This window comes from Dasypus novemcinctus, chromosome 28 (assembly GCF_030445035.2).
Source record: "Dasypus novemcinctus isolate mDasNov1 chromosome 28, mDasNov1.1.hap2, whole genome shotgun sequence".
Taxonomy (NCBI): domain Eukaryota; kingdom Metazoa; phylum Chordata; class Mammalia; order Cingulata; family Dasypodidae; genus Dasypus; species Dasypus novemcinctus.
The window spans coordinates 27,018,393-27,040,220 of record NC_080700.1 but is presented as its reverse complement, the minus strand read 5'-3'; the positions used below and the strand labels follow the sequence as shown (position 1 = coordinate 27,040,220).

General features: G+C 43.0%; 1 protein-coding gene across 3 annotated transcripts in view; it reads left to right on the top strand.

Annotated features, from left to right (window-relative positions):
* The window catches only part of PDE10A (phosphodiesterase 10A), a 763,936-nt gene that overhangs the window by 341,859 nt on the left and 400,249 nt on the right, over positions 1–21,828 (top strand). For all 3 annotated transcript variants that reach the window (XM_004465920.5, XM_058289686.2, XM_071212528.1), the window contains exon 2: positions 20,069–20,200. In XM_004465920.5, the coding sequence (XP_004465977.2) occupies positions 20,069–20,200 (132 nt within the window). The remainder of the gene's footprint in view (positions 1–20,068; positions 20,201–21,828) is intronic.

Sequence of the window (21,828 nt, the reverse complement as noted above, 5' to 3'; positions counted from 1 at the left end):
ACCCCCATCATTTCTGTAAATTGTATTTTATGGAAGATATATACATCACAAAAAATGTTACATAAAGAAACATAAGAGGTTCCCATATACCCCCCACCCCACTCCTCCCACACCAACAACCTCCCCCATCATTGTGGCACACTCATCGCACTCGGTGAACACATTTTGGAGCACTGCTGCCCCACATGGATTATAGTTACATTGTAGTTTATACTCTCCCCCAGTAGGTTCGGTGGGTTAGGGCAGGATATATAAAGTCCAGCCTCTGACCCTGCAATATCATTTAGGACAACTCCAAGTCCCCAAAATGCCCCCGCAGTGCACCTCTTCTTCCCTCCCCTTTAATCCCTCTCCTTGCCGTCAGCAAGCCTGTTTTCTGCACAGCCACTGGATTGCGTCGGATTTGTCTGACCAAGCGTAGCCTTCTGAACTCTGATGGAGGCTCCTGAATAAGAATCACCAGGGGGAGTCGAGTAAAATTTGGCTACAATATTGATGTTCTTGACTCTGAGGAGGAAAATGGTATCAATTCTCAAGTACTTTCCTAGGTGTTGACTCATTAAGCCCATGCAGTGGGCGCTTCTGTCTGAAATCAGTTCTTCAGAGAGCTCAGCCAGGAAAAAAACTTTCCCTGATGGAAACAGAAGCCAATCCCGGATTCTGGCACCCACCAGGCAGGGCGAGTGGGATGACAGAGCACACCTCTATCAGGCCCTCCCTGCCTGGGCTGACAGAATGATCCCTCCAGTGGGGACTGGTGGCCACAGTGCGTGTGTGTACCTTTTATTCTAGCTGCCCTTGCCCATCTGCCCTTTGCGTCTGATTTCTGTTTTGTTGGTTTGGAAGAGCTTTGGGCTTCTCTGTAATCTCCAGTTTTGGTCACGAGTAATGTGGAGAGTTTTCCCCAAAGGATCATCTCAGCTTGTTTTCCTTTGGTGGGTCACTGTTCTTGTAAAATACTGTACTGCATATTCAGCTCTGCATGTGACGCTGTGTTATCCTGTGCCTTCAGAGAGTGAGGAAGGGACGGTTTGCCCAAGGAAGCTGATTCTCCATGCTATGTGCAATCTAATCATGGGGCATTCCTCCTTCCCTTACAAAATGAACCAACACCTTTTTCTGGTCCAAACAGCATTCTAACTTGATGCCTAGCCATGGGTTTGAAACTGCAGAGAGGGGTTCAGCATTTATCCCTCCCCTCTCCCCCTCCCTCCCCCTCTCCTGGGGCTCAGCATTTCTGCTCACCCACTATGTTTTCGCTGACATGACTTGAATTATCTGTGGTCACTGTTTTGCTTACTTGTAAGACCAGCTATGCTTATTATTGATGTAAGAATGGGAAGATGCCCATGTCAAGCATAGTTCTAAATGTCTACTTTTCCATTTGTTATGTATTTTTCCATGGTTAATGTTTTCCAATTTCTGTATGATATTTTGCCGTTCGCTTATTGCTTATTTTGAGGAAGAGGGAACTGCTGAAATCCCTGTAGTCTTTTTCCCTTTCTTTCTCTAAGAGCTGGAGAAAGTTGCAGTCTGTTAGTCAAGTAGCAACCAGGCAATGCTTGCTTGGTCCTTCCACTGGACACCATGAGCTCCCCAAGTTGATGCATGGAATTAACCAGCCCAAGCAGAATGTGGAAGTTCTGGTGGGATGCCTAGTCTTTGCTTTTCAAAACCCCTTTAACTCTGTCAGACGTGTAACTATGTAACTCCTTGAGTCTCCCTTCCTTACCTTCAATGTGCACATACTACAACTTAGTATAAGCTTGTCTACAATTAAATTAAATAGAAGTCGAGTTTTTATTCCTATGAAGGCCATATGCTCTTAGCAATGGAAGCAAGCCTCTGAAGGCACTGGAGTAGGATGATTTAACTCAATTTGTGTAACGGCTGCAGCAAGTGGAGAGAATCCTTCAATGCCATTGGACTCGTAGCCAGCCCTTCCACTTTTCAGAAGCAGAAATTGCAACCTTGAATGTTTGATGAGGATGCCATGAACTGGCGACGATAAATCAGATACACTTCAGTCAAGAGCAGAAGGAGCGTGTCTTTCTGGAAAACTGCAGAAGAACAGTGAGGGAGACATAAGGTGATGGTACACAAAGCCTTAATTAAGGTTGGGCACTACAAGGCAGGGACAAAACTAAAATGCCAGATTTTTCTATGGACGAAAGCAATGGTAACCTTAAGAAAAATGATGTCAAGAATTGGCCATGAACTTTTAAAGTACACTATCCAGTTCCTCATCTCTGCCTCTGTACAACTCAAGAATTCTGGAAACTACTCACTACAAGGAAATGGCCTATAATGAATAAAGTACTGTATCTCAAGTCCTCTCTGTCCCTGGATATGGAACCTGATTCTGCTTTGATAAGAAATATGATATTGGAAGGTGATGGCTAAATGAACCATCAACACTCTCCTGATTTCCAAAGGTTTGACCTGCTTGCCTGCTCCCCGTGATCTTTTTAGTCTGTATTCCATTCTACCTAATTATTGGTAATAAAAATAAAGTTCATTTAATTATAGCCATTTCCCAGTAAATGCAGAAATTTGAGCAAGCTTCCGTTAATTACTTTAGTAAGCCTATCTTAGAGGAACTACAAGGACCTGATTGACATGATAAAAGAAACTTTATAATTACACTTGGCATATTCAAAGTCTTAGGATCCGATGCAAGCTACCAGTATATCAAAAAAGAGTGCTACTAATTTCAGTTTGGTAAATTAGTAAAAACCACAGATTGCTAGCCTGGGTTTTAGCTTATCATTTTATAAGCAGTCTAACGAAATACCTATTGGTCATCATAATAATGACAATAGGAGTATGGTTTAATTTTGCATTTGTATAGGACTTCTAATTTTCTCACCGCACTTCACATGTTGTGACATGTTCTTTGTAGTCTTTTTTTTAAAAAGGTTTATCCTATTTCTTTCTCCTCTCCCACCCCCCTGCCCCATTCCCCCTGTTATTCGCTCTCTGTGTCCATTCGCTGTGTGTTCTTCTGTGTCTGCTTGCATTCTCATTAGGCAGCTCCGGGAATCGATCCTGGGACCTTCTGGAGTGGGAGAGAGGCGATTACTGTCTTGCGCCACCTCAACTCCCTGTTCTGTATATCTTATTTTCTCTCCTCTGTGTCTCTTATTGTGTCATCTTGTTATGCCCACTCTCCTCATCTGCCTGCATTCCTGTGCAGGGCTGCTTTCCCGTGCTGGGTGGCACTCCGCGTGGGCCAGCTTGCCTTCACCAGGAGGCCCTGAGCATTGAACCCTGGACTCCCATATGGTAGGCGGGAGTCCAGTTGGTTGAGCCACACTGGTTTCCCTTTTTTAAAAAGATTTATTTTATTTATCCCCCCCCTTCCCCCCATTGTCTGCTCTCTGTGTCTATTTGCTGTGTTCTTCTGTGTCTGCTTGTATTCTCATTAGGCGGCTCCGGGAACCGATCCCGGGACCTTCCAGAGTGGGAGAGAGGCGATCACTCTCTTGCACTACCTTGGTTATCCACTCCACCATTTTTTCATTCTTGAAATGGCATTAAGGAAAGTAGGAAAGATGATAATTTGAAGTCTTGGTATGAGACTTCTACTGGATTTTCCAACTTTAACATCTATAATGCTACAAGTTTAAAGCAATTTCCCAATTTTGCATTCTAAGTATACTGCAATGCATCCCAGCATAAAATCTAGTGTGAAACCTTGCCTCTGTACACATAAAAGGTAACATATGGTGTATTTTACTGACTAATAATCAATCCTGTTTTCTCAATTTTGATAGCCTACATGCTGCAAACTTTAAGCCTGTGACCTACACAGAAAAAATTTGGAAATCCTGGCTTCGGAATAGCTTGCATGTCTCAGTGAAATAAAGTTCTCTCCCCATCCCCCTGCATCTCTCAGAGGGATTGCATTATTTGAATAAAATTCATAGCCTGAGCTTCAAGGGAATATAAAGAAGTAATCAAATCTTTATTTTATTCCTTATTTACTCCCACACCTTTAAAATTGTTTTAAAAATGTTTAAGTAACCCATTTGAGGCCGCTAATTAGAAACAGCATTTGTGTTGTAAACAAATCAAGCTCAAAATGAGATGGTTGAAATTCATGTCCTACTTTATTCTCTGGAAAAGGCTAGGTTAAGGGTTATTCATTTCCCTGCTGTTTCTAAAATATAGAATTCCTAGCAACTATGGCAAAATATGTTCTATTTTGAGCACTTTGAGGTTCGGAATTCACACAGTCTAACAGGGGCTTTGGAACAAAACAGATATGAGTTGGAATTGCAGCTTCGCTGCTTACTAGCTGAGTAATCTTCAACAAACCCCTCTACTGGGGATAAGCAAAAAGAATTGTATGGGAAACTGGACAATGAAACCTCACTGTTTTAATTAGAAGCAAAAAGGACTCAGGTCTTTATATACAAGATGCCAGATGCCAAGCACTCTCCCAAGTCTACTGAGGAAATAAAGGGGAGAAGAAGGCCAGGGAAGAACTGGTCAAAGGAAAAACAGGAAATAATTAGGGATTGTCAGGCATCAATCTCAAAATTTTAATTGCGATTCGAGTATAACGGTGTTAACTGATCTTTTTAGAGATTAGAATGAAGACTCTAAATCATATATAATCATAACATACATGCATGTCTATACCAGACTTTCTGTCATCTGGTATTGTTCTAGCATGAATATGAGTTAAAATTAACTTCCTAAAACTAGGGTCATAGCTACAAATTTATACAGAAGGATTAAATTAAAGGGGACCACCTTCTATTTTCCATAGTTAATGGTGAATGTGACAAAGGAAATTCATCAAATTTCCTTTATATCATAGCATTGAACATAGTTTGGAAATAGATTTCCATAAAGTTTACCCTGTATTCAGAAAGATGAGATTAATTTTGTAAAATTATCTGAAATAGTCATGGAAATAATTCTGTATCACCTGAAAAATTTAGGAATGATAAACCTTTGATTAAATACACACATTTGTGGGGGATTTTTGCCCATATAAGTGATCATATTGGAATCCCTGGGTTTAGAAAATAGTGTAACACTATGAAATCTATAATTTTAGCACTTACAATTTGTGTTTAGAAGTGGCAAGATTATATTAAGTCATTCTCAGAGGAAATGTTTTGCCTATTTAGAAACTTTATTAGAGCCTTAGCTTCTCGTAATTTATATATCAGTATCTTTTTTATTAGACCATATTCCCCTTGTGCAATTTACAACATTACAACCAATGAATTAATTAAAGGGAGAGCAAAAATATATGAGATGGGTGCTATTTGCACAGTCAGTGAATCCACAAATGGAAATTGAGCAAGTTACAGGATGCAAAGACACAAAGTCCTCTCATCTGGGAATCAGCTGTGTTCAGGGGAGTCTAATACCGTTTTCTGTTTACTTTTCCTACAAAGGAAGCATTAACCAGGAAAGGCATCTGGATTCTATTACTTTTTAATTCATCATAGACCCCCCAATGGAATCTGGAACCATTTATAATGTCACCGTGTTAAAGCGGCACTTAGAGTATGGAAAGGAAATGAGAGGGGTGACAAAGAAAGTCTCCTGAGCAGTTTTGAGGAAGTGTAAGTCTACCATCCTTCTTAGGTGATTCTGTCAGGTCGTAATTCATCCCCCCAAATATTATTTACCTTGAAGCAAATAAAAAGCAAGCCTTTTTTTTTTTCATGTTAAGTAATCTATTGGATTGGAGATTAGATTATTCTTTACCCAACATCCAAATCAAATATATTTGAAGTGTACTTTCATGCCTCAACGTTCTGGGGAAGTGATAAAAATTCATTAAATCATAAATGCTTCAAATTGAAAATTACTCTCAGCCAGGGCTCGAAAGCTTTTATACTTTGTCTTCCTTCCTCACTCCAAGGGGACCCTGTTTGAATACTAACTGTGCAAGGCAATGCATTTTATTTTTTAATAGCTCAATTTGAAGCAGAAAGTCCTTTCTTTCATTAAGTCAACCTCTGTCTCATTTAACTCTTTTTAAACAATTTTTTTTAAAAGGGCTAATATGTTACTGTCCTGTATACTCTTGGTTGCTAAGACTGTTTGCAGATAGCTAGCCATATGCATTCTCCATGTGATTTCCCTTTTCCCATGTTAAAGATTCTTCTCTTTCTAAAATATGACTTCCGGATCCATGAATGGTATAGATCTTTTCTTTGAACACAGTCAATGACTTCCTTAAATCTTAAGGATTAAGAACAATACGTAACTGAGAACTACACATGTGGCCTGCCCAGAGCAGAGTATATTTGGGACAATCTTCCATTGCTTGGCCCTGGACTTATATAAACGCCTCCTGAAACTCCAGTAGAGCTCCCGACCCTTGGCAGTCACATCCCAGCATTGCCTTGTACTGAGCCACAAACCACCTACAGCGACTGGCCGGTTATGCCTTTCTCTTAAGAATGACCGTTTTCCAGGTCAGTCGATCCTGGTTTCTTCAACAATGTTTTCCAGCGTTGATCGGTGTGAATCGCAATGATATTTTATGATATTCTGTTCCGATTTCAAATCACCTCACAGAACATTTTATGATATGAGACTTGATCTTAGGAGAGTTTTCTGGTGCTTTTTATTTTGCTCCTGTACTAATAGCATTGCATACGTTTTAGAGCAGGACTGCTGTGTATGGTTTCCAGTTGCGCCCTGTGTATGATCAACCAGTTAAGGAGGCAAGGTTGGCTGCAATCCAGCCCATTCTGCCCTCACCAAATCACGTGTGTTGACAGAGAGCTGCTTCTGCCCCAAAGAAGCAGGACCTTTTCCTAATTTGCATGATGGGGCTATATCAGCTAGGGGTGGTCCTGACATTGAGGGATAAGTGAAATTCAGAAAAGTTGCAATAAGTTCACAAGTGACCCTCAAGTTATACATCACCACTTTAAAAAAATCAAACATTTCTGAAATGTTTAAAACAAAATACAAAAGCGTCTTCTATCTATCCCCAACCCTCTGTCTTGCCCCCAAGAAAGAAGCACCCCTAAGTCCCTTATTTCTATTTTTATTTCATGGTTTATAAATATGTTATGTTGCCATTTCTTGATTATTCCTTTGCTTTTCAACATTGTGTATTTCGTTTCTGTTAAGGATTAAGTATTAATCTTTCTTGGCCAATTTTACCCATCCCATTACACCCCCTCCCCATACAAATACTTTGTACCCCCCCCCCATCTTTTCCATATATTATTACTGCATTATTGCTTGAAGCTGTGGTGTTGACATAATTTAATCCCTGTAAATATTCTTCATGCCTGAGCCAGAAGGTGTGTTTGGATTCCATTCTTTTCTCTTGCACAAGTTTTATTTCCACTGCAATTAATATTAGCCTTGCTTTTCCGTGTGCCTTGTGTTGTTGGTTTTTTTAGCTATACCTAAGTTTTTCCCCCTAGTGCACAAACAGATTTGTCACAGAGCTAATGATACATTTTCTTATTTATTCCAGACACCTTTTTGAGTACTCTATCAGATCCGTGGTCTTTTTCCCTCAGAGCACATGCTCTCACAACTCCCCCCAAAGAATCCATGATGTTTTCACCTGTAAAATATGGAACACTGATGAGCGGACCTAAGAATTTTGCCATGTCCCTGTTGGCTTGGCATTAAGGGTGGGGAATACATTGACCAAACATGGCACATTCCTACCAAATAAGTGACAGTCAGGGTCAGGACTTTGAGGAAAAGTTAAATCAAGAGTGCAAGAGGGAAACAGATGTGACTCAAGTGATAAAGCTTGCACCTACCATATGGGTAGACCTGGGTTCGATTCCTGGGGCCTCCTGGTGAAAAAGAAGATAAAGCGTGCCCACGTGGCAAGCCAGTGCCCACACAAGTGCCCGCTCGGTGAGCCAATGCCCTGCACAAGTGAGTCATGAAGCAAGATGATCATGCATCAAAAGAGAGACAAGGGGAGAGTCAAAGTGAAGCAGAGCAGAAACCAGGAATGGAGGTGGAGCAATTGACAGGGAACCTCTCTCCCCATCAGAGGTCCCCAGGACCGAATCCCGGTGAATCCTAGAGGAGAAAAAATAAGAAGAGTAAGAAGAGAAGACAAAACAGACAGCAAAAACAACAGGGCAGGAGAAGGGGAAGGGGGGAAAATAAAGAAAGAAAGAAATCTTCAAAACAAGAGAGTACAGGAAGCAGAGGCGTGCTTGAATAACACAGCTAAAACATATGCTGGACTCAGGGTAAATGTTTAATTCCCATGTTACTATAAATGTGTCATAAACCATTTTATTTTCATATATCGATGTTAATGCATTTCTTTCACATATTTTGGTTACCAGACATTTCATTTCACTGAGAAATGCAAACCATCCTGGCCACTTTTTCTCCTTCTCTCTGTTTTCACCCATCTCCTCCTTTTTCCTAAATGTAAAGGGGAAAGACTCTTCATCCTTTCCTCCTGGTTTGTGACCTTCATTCAGGTCCCTTACAGACTAGCCAGGCTTTTATCCATCTGTTAATGAATCTTTTCTATAAAAGTCAATCTCCTTCACCACTGGCTCCTTTCTCCTTTTTTGAAACCATGCTCAGGCCACCATAGGAAATAGACCTATGGAATGTTTCTTTCTCCTGCATGCTGTTTAGTTTGCTAAAAGCTGCTAAGAGCAATATACCAGAAATGGGTTGGCTGTTCCAATGGAAATTTATTAGGTTAAAATCTTACAGTTAAAAGGTTGGGGAAAATGTCCAAATTGAGGCCTCAGACAAAGCTCTCTCAAAGGTTGGCTGCGGGTAATCCTGGACTCCTGCCATGTGGCAAGGCACAATGGCGGCTCTGCTGGGCTCTGCCTTCTCCTCCCGGCTCACTGCCTTCCCGAGCTCAGCTATGGTTGCTCAGGCACATGGCAGGGCAGAATGGCAGTGTTGGCTCCTCTCTCCCCTCTTCTCTGGGTCTTGTTGCTAGTTCTGTTTTGGGCTGCTCCATCTGTGGCTCTTCTCTCTCTCAGGTTTACTGATTTCAACTTCTGGAGGCTTCTGTCTGTCACGGTAGCTTTGTTCTATGTCTGCAGCTTCTTATTCCTCCTCTTATAAAGGACTTCAGTGAGAGGATTAAGACCTACCCTGGGTCATGCCCTACTGCAGAGATCAATCAAAAGAAGGTTCCTTAACTGAATCTAATCAAAAGGTTCCATCTATAATAGGTTTACATACACAGAAATGTGTATGTAACTTTAAGACCAGGATTTTCTGGGCTCCATGTAGCTTCAATCTGTCATGCTGTCCATGTAAGCCACCATCCGATCTCCTGCTCTAACTCCCAAACCTCTTCATCAGTCAGCTCTTCACAAGCTGGCTCTTCTCCCCAGTACTCTATTGAAAGTGTGTTCTCAAAAGTCATCCATGAGACTAATCTTCAGATTGAGTATCCCTTTTTCAAGTCTAATCTTTTGAAACCTCTTTGCTGCAAGTAATACAATTGCTTTGACCTTACTCATAAAAGATTAGATGTGCAGTGCACTCAATTCCAGATTTTTCACATCAGAATGCATCTCTTTGGAAAGTATACACGGCTGGTGTTTTCTCCTGTAGCACCCTCTTCTCATTGCCCGTACAGTATGAATGCATCTGTTCAGAGAATAAAAGAAAAGCAAAGTTGATACTATATTAATGTTAAAGGTAAAAAAAAATGAGGCCTGATTTTGTGGGATATGGATATGATTAAACATTTTTTTTCTCTCCGTTTGTTTTCATTAATAAGGAGCTCTTTTTTTAAGATGTGTAGCAGTTTGATGTGGTTATGAATTCCAGAAAGAGATAATGGATTATGTTTGTAATCTGGTCTGTACCAGGGTGTGATTAACTTATGGTTAGGGCTTTGATTGGGCCACATCATTAGAGCGTTGAGTCTGTGGGGACTCACATATAAAAGGCAAGGAAGAGTTGAGTTTTTTGATGTTGGAGTTTGAGGCTGAAGTCTTAAGCCAGAGTCTCAGGATGTCAGCACGCAGAGGAAACAGAAGCAAGCCCCAGGAAGAGAGGACCTGAGCCATGAGACGAACACAGAGGAATAGAGATGGCTCCTTAGACATGGCAGAAACCCCAGGGAGAGAGACAGAGCCTTTCACCTGATAGTCTACAGTTGACCTTGTGGAGAGAGGCAAAGCCTAGAGAGCTCACAGTCTACAGCTGACCTTGTGGAGGAAACAGAGGAGCTGAGCCCAGAGGAACCCAGGAAGCCTGAACCCTCGCAGATGTCAGCAGCCATCTTGGTCCAACACGTGAAAATAGACTTTGGTAAGGGAAGTAACTTATGCTTTATGGTCTTGTAACTGTAAGCTCCTACTCCAAGTAAATACCCTTCATAAAAGCCAACAAATTTCTGGTATTTTGCATCAGCACCCCTTTGGCTGACTAATACAAAGTGGCAAGGCTAGAATTTTTTTTTCCAATAATATTTATTTTTATTTTTAAAGAAGCTTTAGATTGCATAAATGTTACATCAACAAAATAAGGAATTCCCATATAACCATGCCATTTAACTAATCTGTGTTCATTTATGTATCTTTCTGAACACTGAAGGAACAACTGAGTTAGCGGCCTGAATTAGATGAAAGTGCTTTAACAGAACTTTTTATGAGTAATGCTTCCAAAACTTGCTGAGCTGCCTTTTTCTGTTATTTTATTTTTTGAATTTGAAATAAACTTATTTTTTTAAAAAAATAATAAATGGAGAAGCAGATGTGGCTCAAGCAATTGGGCACCCATCTACTGTGCAGGAAGTCCAGGGTTCGATACCCAGGGCCTCCTGGTGAAGGAAAGATGGCCCGCATGGAGTGCTATCCCACGCAGGAGTGCTACCCTGCACAGGCGTGCTGGCCCATGTGGAGAACTGATGCAGCAAGATGATGCAACAAAAAGAAACACAGAGGAGAGACAATAAGAGACGCAGCAGACCAGGGAGCTGAGGTGACACAAGAGAATGATCGCCTCTCTCCACTCGGAAGGTCCCAGGATCGGTTCCTGGAGCTGCCTAATGAGAACACAAGCAGACACAGAAGAACACACAGCGAATGGACACAGAGAGCAGACAATGGAGAGAGGGGAGGAAATAAATCTTTAAAAAAAAGAATAAAAGAAAAGGAAGACGTTGTTATAAAACCATCATAGTGTGAATTTCCCAAATCAAATCAGTTGTTGATAACCTGAGAGTTTTGCAGTGGTGGAGACTTAAAACCCAGGCCTCTGCACCAAAATGCCAGAAAAGACCCTCTCTTTCTTGGTAAATTCTTCTACCGCAATGACTCGGAGTGAGTCCACATGGTTTGTGCCTCTGTAGACAAAGGCTGTGATTCAGGATTTGAGCCTGGGTACCTGCGGCTCTGTTAAATCTGAATGAAAGAACCCATCCCAGTGTTTTGGTACCTTTTAGTGCTTTTTTTTTCTGTTCAAACACTCTTGTTCTCATTGTTGATTCTCAGCAATGTCCTACTGCTGGGAGTACCACAGCAGGGGGATGCCTTCTTTGGTAAATCCACCTGTGTTTAATAGTAAGTTGAACTCCCAGCCATGGTATATAGGAGGAAGGGAAACCTGGCAAGACAGAATAAGACCAAGGGGAGAAAGTAATTTGTATTAGTAACTTGTGTGATTCCAGAGGGGAAGAGAGAGACAGTTGGAAAATGAGTTTTGAACCCCCATATGCTTTGAATCCCAGAGGAGGCAAGTCCTTCCACTAGATTATTGAAACTTCTGTGCATTTTGGCAAGTGAGTTTATATCCTGCTGACCCATTTTCCTTAACTCCCCAACCCCTTACACCCTAAGAAAGGTTTTGTGTGTGTGTGTTTTGTGTGTGTGTGTGTACTTGTAGGTCTCTCCATTTCTCCTCACTCCCTCTCCCCTTCATTTCCTTGGAATCTATTACTTTCCTACAGTATCTTTTACTCTTAGGGAAACATGGTCTTTTTTGGGGACCCCAAACTCAAGACTCCTGGAATCTGCTGAATGGTCGATTGGGGGGAAAATGTCTACATAACGTTTTGATGGATGCTCGACGACACGCTTGCTGTGTCACTTGACTGAGTTTGAGTGCATGAGCAGTGAGTGTTTCTAGGGTTAAGTTTTTGGGTGTCACAATGAAAAATGTGAAAAGCCTGATTTTCATCTGTATAAAAATATAAAAGCCTCTCTTGCAACAAAAACCCACTGTCCAGTTCACTGAACTCACCAGGACAGCTAACGAAATGATGATGATGGACAAAGTCCATCCCCAAAAAACAGAGAGTATCCACAACTGCAAGCAAGACAGTTCCAGCCATCTGCCCCGTGGGATCTAAGCCCCCTCTCAATCAGAAGCAGAGTGGGCATCACCATCCCCAAATCCTCAAGATTAAGGAAAGAACAAACATAAGAGAGGACTCCAACTATAGACTGAAGTAGACTTACTATTATTCTAGCAATGGAAGAACTTGTAACATTGGTATATAGGAAGTGGTCGCCAATATTCTGAGGGGAGGTTGAGGGAAGAATAGGTGTAACGTGGGGCATTTTGGAGACATTGGAATTGTCCAGTATGGCATTGTAATGATGGATACAGGCCATTACACATTTTGTCAAAACCTATAAAATTGTGCAGGGCAAAGTGTAAACAATAATGTAAACTACAGGGTGGCGGATTTGGCCCAGTGGTTAGGGCGTCCGTCTACCACATGGGAGGTCCACAGTTCAAACCCCGGGCCTCCTTGACCCGTGTGGAGCTGGCCCATGCGCAGTGCTGATGCGTGCAAGGAGTGCCGTGCCACGCAGGGATGTCCCCCGCGTAGGGGAGCCCCACGTGCAAGGAGTGTGCCCCGTAAGGAGAGCCGCCCAGGGCAAAAGAAAGTGCAGCCTGCCCAGGAATGGCGCCACACACACGGAGAGCTGACACAACGAGATGACACAACAAAAAGAAACACAGATTCCTGTGCCACTGACAACAACAAAAACACACAAAGAAGAAGACGCAGCAAAATAGACACAGAGAACAGACAACGGGGCGGGGGGGGAAGGGGAGAGAAATAAATAAATAAATAAATCCTTTAAAAAATGTAAACTACAGACCATGTGGAGAAGTGTGGCAGGGGGAGGAAGAGGGGGTAATGGAAATCTTGCTATATTTTTTATGTAACATTGATGTAATCTAAAGCTTCTTTAAAAATTAAAAAAAAAATTTAAATTAAAAAGTAAAAAAGGATTGCTTATCCTGGAAACTTTTGTGATCTGTCTGTCAAGTCTCACCAGCTTTAAGACTCTCCAGCTTTAAGCACCGTCCCATTTGGGGTACATAAGACACCCAGGAACCTCACCAGCTCTCAGCCTCGCCCCCCAGGCTCCCCCGGCTTCCTCTTTGCCCCTCTGCCACGCTTTCTCAGCTATCAGCAGGGGCTGCCAGCCTCAGTCGCCCTGAGCCCCACCACCGCCCCTGGGCTCGCCGAGTGAGCCTTGGCTCCTGCCAAAGGCAGGTCCAGCCTGGTTGACCCAGCCCTGGGACTCTCAGGTCACACAAAGGGCTGCCTGCTCAGCAGAGCTTTCCAGAATCGATGGAGAAACTCCCAACCTTGTGTACGGTGCTCACCCAGCTGCTGGGGTAGGGAAAGAGGGATGCACCCCCAGAATGGCTTGAACCCCAGTTTGTATTCACACACAGTTCTTTTGTACCCGTGGGTTGAGACTGGTCTGCAAACCAGCCTTCACTTTGGAGGCTGAGCAACTCCTCCCCTCCAGTCTTAGATTCTGTGGCTGAATCCAACTAGACACAACGAACTCCTATTTCATCCATGAATGAACGGAGGAATTCTCTCTTAAGAGCCCCAAAGATGGATGCCTTTTGCCACGCAGTTCCTACCTCCCCTGATCTGAAAATAGACCCATGTATTCCTGAAACTTGACCTTGACACCGTGGAGGCGCCATCCTGGGGAAACTCCTCGACCCTTCTGTAAAGGGGCTGATGCATCTGGACCCCCGGAAGGAGGTCTCCCTTAGTTTCCTCCCCATGCCAGGAATTTCCCGCAGAGCCTCACCTCTTATGCACTTCATTTTTTTTACTTTATTTTTTTTAAGGTTCCTTCCTTCCTTAAGGATCTTTCCTTCCTTCCTTCCTTCCTTCCTTCCTTCCTTCCTTCCTTCCTTCCTTCCTTCCTTCCTTCCTTCCTTCCTTCCTTCCTCCCTCCCTCCCTCCCTCCCTTCCTTCCTTCCTTCCTTTCCCCTTCCCCCCCCCCACCCCAGTTGTCTGTTCTCTGTTCTATTTGGTGCGTCTTCTTTGTCCGCTTCCGTTGTTGTCAGTGGCACAGGAATCTGTGTTCCTTTTTGTTGCGTCATCTTGCTGTGTCATTTCTCCGTGTGTGCAGCACCATTCCTGGGCAGGCTGCACTTTCTTTTGCGCTGGGCAGCTCTCCTTACGGGGTGCCCTCCTTGCGCGTGGGGCTCCCCTGCATGGGGACACCCCTGCGTGGCAGGGCACTCCTTGCGCACATCGGCACTGCACATGGGCCAGCTCCACATGGGTCAAGGAGGCCTGGGGTTTGAACCGTGGACCTCCCATGTGGTAGACGGGCACCCTAGCCACTGGGCCAAGTCCACCGCCCCGTCGTATGCCCTTTAATTGACTTCCACTTCCATCTGCAGATTTCACACCTGCATTTCAATCAGTAGCTATCCCTCTCATTCACAAAGGGAACTTGACTTTGGTCTTTGAGATTCCAATTTCATGGGAATGTACTGAAATGGGCATGGAATGTGCCTGGATAGACATAGACTTGGAGGCTGAAGCGTTCAGAAAAGAAAGCTGCGAGCCCCTGTCCCTGGATCCTCCTCAGGGAGAGGGCAGACCTTGCTAATTTATGTCACTCCCATTCTGTGGACTCCAGGCAACCGCTGCCAAGTGACGGGGAGTGGCAGGAAACGGGAACTCTCCCCTGTCCTTGAGCGAATCCATGGATTCATTTTATACTGAGGCGTGTGATGGGAATTGTCCGAAACTAGCCACGCATTATCAAAATTGAAACTAGAGTTATCAGCCGCCGATTCCCAGCATTTGTTCCTTTGGCTTGGCTTGGTTTTTGTTTCTGTTTTGCTTCTACTCTCAAATTAGTCAAAATATTATGGTGGCGACGGTTTCACGGGTGTGTGGACATGTTGGCATCTCTCAGAGTGGACTCTCTAAATATGTGCAGTTGTTTGAAATTATTTTTGTTTCTTACGAGACTTATGTTGATCCAACATTTTTACTCCATAACTGACATCATCTTCAGGCCGAGAAAGCATTTTAATATCTGCACAGAGGACTTAGGAATTATGTATAGTGGATGCTCCTAAGGTTTTTTAACTTCCAACTTTTGTGATCTTGGCTTTCTTCGTTTAGTTATGTACTACATGTGATAGTACAGATGCAGGGTCTCGCAAACACTGGTTTGTCCACTCAGATTAGACGTGCAAGTCTTATTTCCTCTCTCACCTAAGCCCGTCTCCACCCTCATGTTATTGGTATAAGCGGAGCTTAGAGGACTCCATTGACACTTTCAAAGGGATTGATCCTTGGCCGGGAGAGGCTGGTCTTGTCTCCTCAGATGACCTTTCCTTTCTTTAGACCTTCAGCTTCATCTCCTCTTTGTTCCCCTCCTCTGCCTTCGCCTCCCACACGCATCGCCTGAGTTCTTCTGACTCTGCTGTACAATACTCAGCGGTCCAGTAATCCTCTCATTACCGAGAGCTCATTTCCATTGACGCATCACATGCCCACCCCCTCCACATTTCTGACGTAAACCCTAGGTCACCTCCGAGGAGGGTTTTTTATTTTTTATTTCTTCTGGTTGCTACTGTAAAATTTGGGCACATGTGCAATCTCTCGCTATGGTAAAGAGTTTGTTGCTGGTGAGAGCTGGGTGGATTTCCTAACTGTTCCTGTAAAAGTGGACTGCATTGCCAGGCCGGACGTAAACCCAGCCCATCAGGTGGCTTGGGGGCTGGAGGTTTTGGCTAGGAAGATGTGGTCGCCCCAGAATGGTGACAGGAAGTTGCAGCTTGGACTGCTCTTCCATGGCTTTGGTGCAATTTTTGTGCCTCAAGGTATGGATTTTTTTTTTTTTGAGGCAGCACCCTGGTTTGGTTTTAAAGTCTTTACTTTGAGATACTTTCAAACTTACAAGACAGGGACAAAATAATACAAACCCCAAACAGAGAACTCCATCATGCACTACCTGCCCCCTGGACCAGATCCACCAGTTTTAACTTTTGCCATATCATTCCATCTTTCAATCTATCAATCCACTTCTCTGAACACTTGCATGTGGGTGGTATACATCATGCTCCTTGAACACTTAATACTGCCTTGTACATTTCTTTTAAGAACAAGAACATTTCCTTAGGTTATCAAGGTCAAGCAATTTAACATTGATACAAATGTTACAATCTGTATTCCTGTTTTTTTCATATATCCTAATAACGTCCTTTTGAGCCTTTACTCTCCCTAGGATCATGAATTGCATTTAATTGTCATTGTCTGAGTTGCTCTTTTTTTTTGTATATAATTGTAGGAACATATATACAACATAAACTTTCCCATCTTTTTTTTTTTTTTAAAGATTTATTTATTTATTTAATTTCCCCCCTCCCCTGGTTGTCTGTTCTGGGTGTCTATTTGCTGCGTCTTGTTTCTTTGTCCACTTGTGTTGTCAGCGGCACGGGAAGTGTGGGCGGCGCCATTCCTGGGCAGGCTGCTCTTTCTTTTCACGCTGGGCGGCTCTCCTCACGGGCACACTCCTTGCGCGTGGGGCTCCCCACGCAGGGGACACCCTTGCGTGGCACGGCACTCCTTGCGCGCATCAGCACTGCGCATGGCCAGCTCTACACGGGTCAAGGAGGCCCGGGGTTTGAACCGGGGACCTCCCATATGGTAGACGGACGCCCTAACCACTGGGCCAAAGTCCGTTTCCCAAACTTTTCCATCTTAACCACTCCCATGCGTACCACTCAGTGGGATTAATCACATTCACAATTTTGCAGGACTCTCACCATCTTCCATTACTAATATTTTCCCATCTCCCCAAAAGTAACCCTATACCCATTATGCATTAGCTTTCCATCCCCCCAGTCCCCTTGCCCCTGGCGATCTGTAGGTAGTTTTGGGTTCTTTGCTTTGATACCAACTTCACTTCAATGGTTTAGGCTAATTATGGTCCTATTCCCCCCTCTCCCATTGCCTTTCTATAGTTCTTGTCACAAAATACATGTTTATACATTAGGAATCCAAAACTACTGATTTATCATTACATCTTGGGCATTTGCCTTTTTGATCCTGTAGAATGTAAAAAAAAGAAAAAGTTAAAAACCAAAAATACAGAGGACTGCCATTTATACTTACCATGTCATTACCCTAACTGGAGATCTTTATTTCTTTATGCATGCAGCTTTGATTTATTTGCTTTTGTCCTTCCCTTTCATCTGGCAGTACTCCCTTTAACATTTCCTGTAAGGCCCGTCTAATGGTGATGGAACTCCCTCAACTTTTGTTTATCTGGGAATATCTTAATCTCGCCCTCATTTTTGAAAGACAGTTTTGTGCCATATGGAAGTATTGGGTAACAATTTTTTGCTTTCAGTCCTTTAAATATGTCCTTCCACTGACTTCTTACCTCCATGGGGCTTTTTCATTTTTAAATGAGAAATTGGGTCATAATCTTATTGAGGTTCCCTTGTACATGATTCACTGCTTCTCTTGGGACTTTCAGAATAGTTTCTTTTTGGCACTCGACTGTCTGATTATATAATAATATGCTGTGGCTTAGGTCCATTTGGATTTATCCTGATTGGAGTTGGTTTCCCAGTTTTTGCAGAATGACCTGTGCACATGCTCTCCTTCTGGGCTCATCCATATGATGAGTTTAGAGAATAGTGCCAGGGCAAAGCACAGGGGTCTCCCTGGTCCTTTCTGTACTGGTATCTGGTTTTGGGCATGTGCATGTGGTCCTAGGAATTCCCATGTATACAAGGATACAAATATCCCTCTTCCTAAGAAACAGTTTCCTTATGGCTCTAAGCACTGTGCTAGATGTCACACAGCCAGGAATCATTGGCCCCAGCAGCAAGACTTGACTGCGCTCCCACAGCATTCTGTAGGAGAGCTTGGTGAGCCACCTTCTACATGCAGGGCAAATTTTGGGACAGCAAGGTTTTCCAACCACCTCCAGACAGACTGGGCCAGGCATGGCATGGCCTGGCTCTGCACCAATCCAGTGAGGAGATGGGGAACGAGCCAACCAGGACACCCAAAGATGCTCCTGCTTTTAAGTTGCCTTTTTCTTGATTTAACACTCACTGTCACTGCAGTCAATTAACTATTTCCTGGAGCCCTGAAAAAGATGTTTCAGTCAGTTCTTGTTGGTTGTTCATAACTTCTGTGGGGGCACAATCCCTGCAGCATCTCACCCCACCACCACGATCCTTCTCCAGCTTTTTTAACCCTATGACATTCATTTGTCCAGTGCTCTCTCTTGGGAATATCTGGGGCCATGGCCAAGAGATAATTGAAACTCCATCCCCTCTCTTCTTCTCTCTAGAAAGCTGTTTAGATTGCGAATGAGAGGTCTGAATATACTCCTTTTAATATGGTTTTAAGAAAAATGGCAACATTTCTCATGCTTTCATATTTAAGTTTCTGTTGATCGTAACAAATTACTTTCAACAGCAGAAGAACTGGAGTTGCAAACAGACTCAAGCCACTTTGCTATTTCACAGCTGTCTGGTTCTTAATGGAAGATGTCAGTATGCCCGAATAGAGAAAGTTGAAAAGTACTCCTTTCCTATAATCTGACTCCCATAGAATGAAGCAAATCTCAGGCCGAATTCTACAGCACATGCGAATATTTATAAGGAAGCAGACAGAAAGACACACATGGCAGTCTGTGCACTTAATGAATACCCTTTGTCCCGTTAGGCATTCTGACAATCACCTCTGATGAAATCTTCACTCAAGGCAGGACAATATTATCAGCCACATTCAGCAAACCCTTTGAGACCCACCAGAGTCTTCCACCCAGCAGTTGCACAGAGTGGATGGAACCCTTAGTCTTGTACCTTCCCTAAACCATCATGGTAGAGCCCATAAAATATTCTAGCCAATCTGCATTTCTTGAACACCACTCATTATACCATTGGAAAATAATGGTTTACACCCATTATGCTGATTAAAAATCCTATAGGGTCAATCGTCAATACAGATAGAGAATTTCTAATAGCCACTGGTGGAGTATGAGATTTTGAGGCTTCTTTCACATGCTAACCAGCTGTGAAGTGTGCCATCAATCAAGGCATCTCAGATGCTAACTGATCACCCCTAGAATGAAGACTACAACCGAGCAACACCCTTATATGTCATTCTGCCCAAGCAAAAGAAGTTTCAAGTAACCTACACATAATAGAACACCTGGCATTGTTGAGTCATAAAAATGCATCTGAGAACCCCTTGTCTGATGAATGAGCTGGCAGAATCCCTGAGTTGTTCTTAAAAGATCTGTACCTGAGCTGACCATAGGTGAAGGTAAATATTAACCAAGGATGTTGAATTTAGTTCTTCTCCCTCATCATCCCCTCTCACCTTCATCTCATTGCCCCCACCCCACTGAGACATATACACAGTCATATCCTTACAGTTTGGGTCTGCTTGAAAGTTCTAGGCTGAACTGAAAATCTCCTTAGGAAAGTCTCCCAAGTGAAGCATAGCTCTTAAAACCCCTCCAAAGAGTTAATCTTTGAAAGAGTCCACAAGACAAGACCAGAATTCCAAATGTTGCAGCTCAAGTAAGTTTCTGCTCTCCACAGCTCTGCATCGAGAGCTTGGAGCTGTGTTTGCGTGTGTTTGCCCACATCCTGATATGAGTCTGAGTGGACTCCAGAGTACACCATCTGTATTAGTGGCAAAGGGACCCCAAAAGGACAGTCCATTGGAGCCCTAGTTCTGCTCTATCTATGCTGGTACTCTATCGTGATTGCAAACGTCCAAGTTACAACAGTCCTTTTTCAGTAGGTCATGCTCATACCATATCCTTATTGTTCTCTCCAGCCAGCTGCCTCCCCTTCCCGCTCCGAAGTGGGAGCAAAGGGCCTGCTTTGCTGACATCCAGAAGGACAGACTCTCGGGGGCAGATGAGCAATGACCCAGCAGAAAGTGCCCTGGATTCCTGCAATGTGACAGGTAAAAGGGAAACTCTGCTATGACATCCCATGTCTCCCGCCCTGGCGTCCTCTCTTCTTTCTGGGGTGGGACTTTATGGACAAAGTGGCCAAGAAAACAAGCTATGATGGGGACAGATGTGGGGATTCTCAGTGTTCAACTTGTCCTCTAATGTCATCACACCATTTGCTCCAGAAAATTGAGTAATTCTCTTTTTGTAGTCTACTTGTCAAGGATTTCCCAATTTTCTGTGGGTGTCATAGAATTCCTGTTTTCAGTCATGCCAAAGTTAATGTCTTAAATAACACAATAATTTTAGAGCACAGTATAGCCATATACAGAGTCCATTATTTGCAGTAAGCAAATGCATTTTCTATATGTGCATTTTGGGGTAGAGTGGGAGCAATCACAATAACTGGAAGTGAAAGCTTATCATCTTTTACAAATGTGGTTGATAAAGCATATTGAACAATAGAAGGATTATTGTATCTCTTAAGCATATTAACCATTGTAGTCTAACATAACTGTGAACTAAATTACAAATCTGCAATCCTGAATGTGTATTACTTTAAATATTACAGAAAATTCCGCCAATAAAGAAGTTGTCTTCAATGCAAGAGATAATTTAGTTAGCTTTTCCCCATAAGCATTTTTATTTTAATGTATTTTCTTTCCCTTGTTTTTTAGATTTATTTTATTGGTTGATTGATTGTTTTTATTTATTTCTCTCCTGTTCCCCTCCCCATTGTCTGCTTTCTGTGTCCATGCCCTGTATGTTCTTCTGTGCCCACTTGTATTCTTGTTAGCGGCACCCAGAACCTGTGTTTTGTTTTGTCGTATCATCTTGCTGCATCAGCTCTCCATGTGTGCGGCACCACTCCTAGGCAGGTTGCACATTTTTCACGCTGGGCAGCTCTCCTTACGGGGCACACTCCTTGCATGTTGGGGCTTCCCTACGCGGGGGACACCCCTGCGTGGCACGGCACTCCTTGTGCACATTAGCACTGCGCATGGGCCAGCTCATCACATGGGTCAGGAGGCCCTGGGTTTGAACTTTGTACCTCCCATGTGGAAGGCAGATGCCCTATCCATTGGGCCAGATCCACTTCCCTTAACATATTTTCATTAGCTATATAACTTTTTATATGTCTAGTTTCAACACTCAGAGTATTAATAAATACTTATATTTGGTTTTACCCTAAAAAACATGCCCTTCTTTGGCTTGAAAGTAAAATTAAAGCCATGGGAATACAGAAGTGGCCTTCAGGAGTCTTTAAATGTACTTTGTGTGCCTTTTGTTTTCTTTTTGTTTTTTGACCTTAGAGGGGACACTTTCTTGAATAAATAAATACCAGTGGAAAATTAATAATTTAATATTACAATGAAGAATCACACCCTTTCTCACTAACGTGCAAAGGCATTTTCAATGCCAAAATCACTTTCATTACTTTTACCTGATGATTTTCCAGCAAAAGTTCCTGATTTCTTTAAAAATTTTCCATGAAATAGAGTGAATGGAACCTTGGAAGCCAAGTTCCTAATGTACAAAACAGGTGTGCTTTTCTGTTTCTAATGCAGAGAAGGTGGTGGCCATCTTGAAATTTGATCAATTTGTCTATTTAGGCCTATTTGCCATAGGAAAACATGCA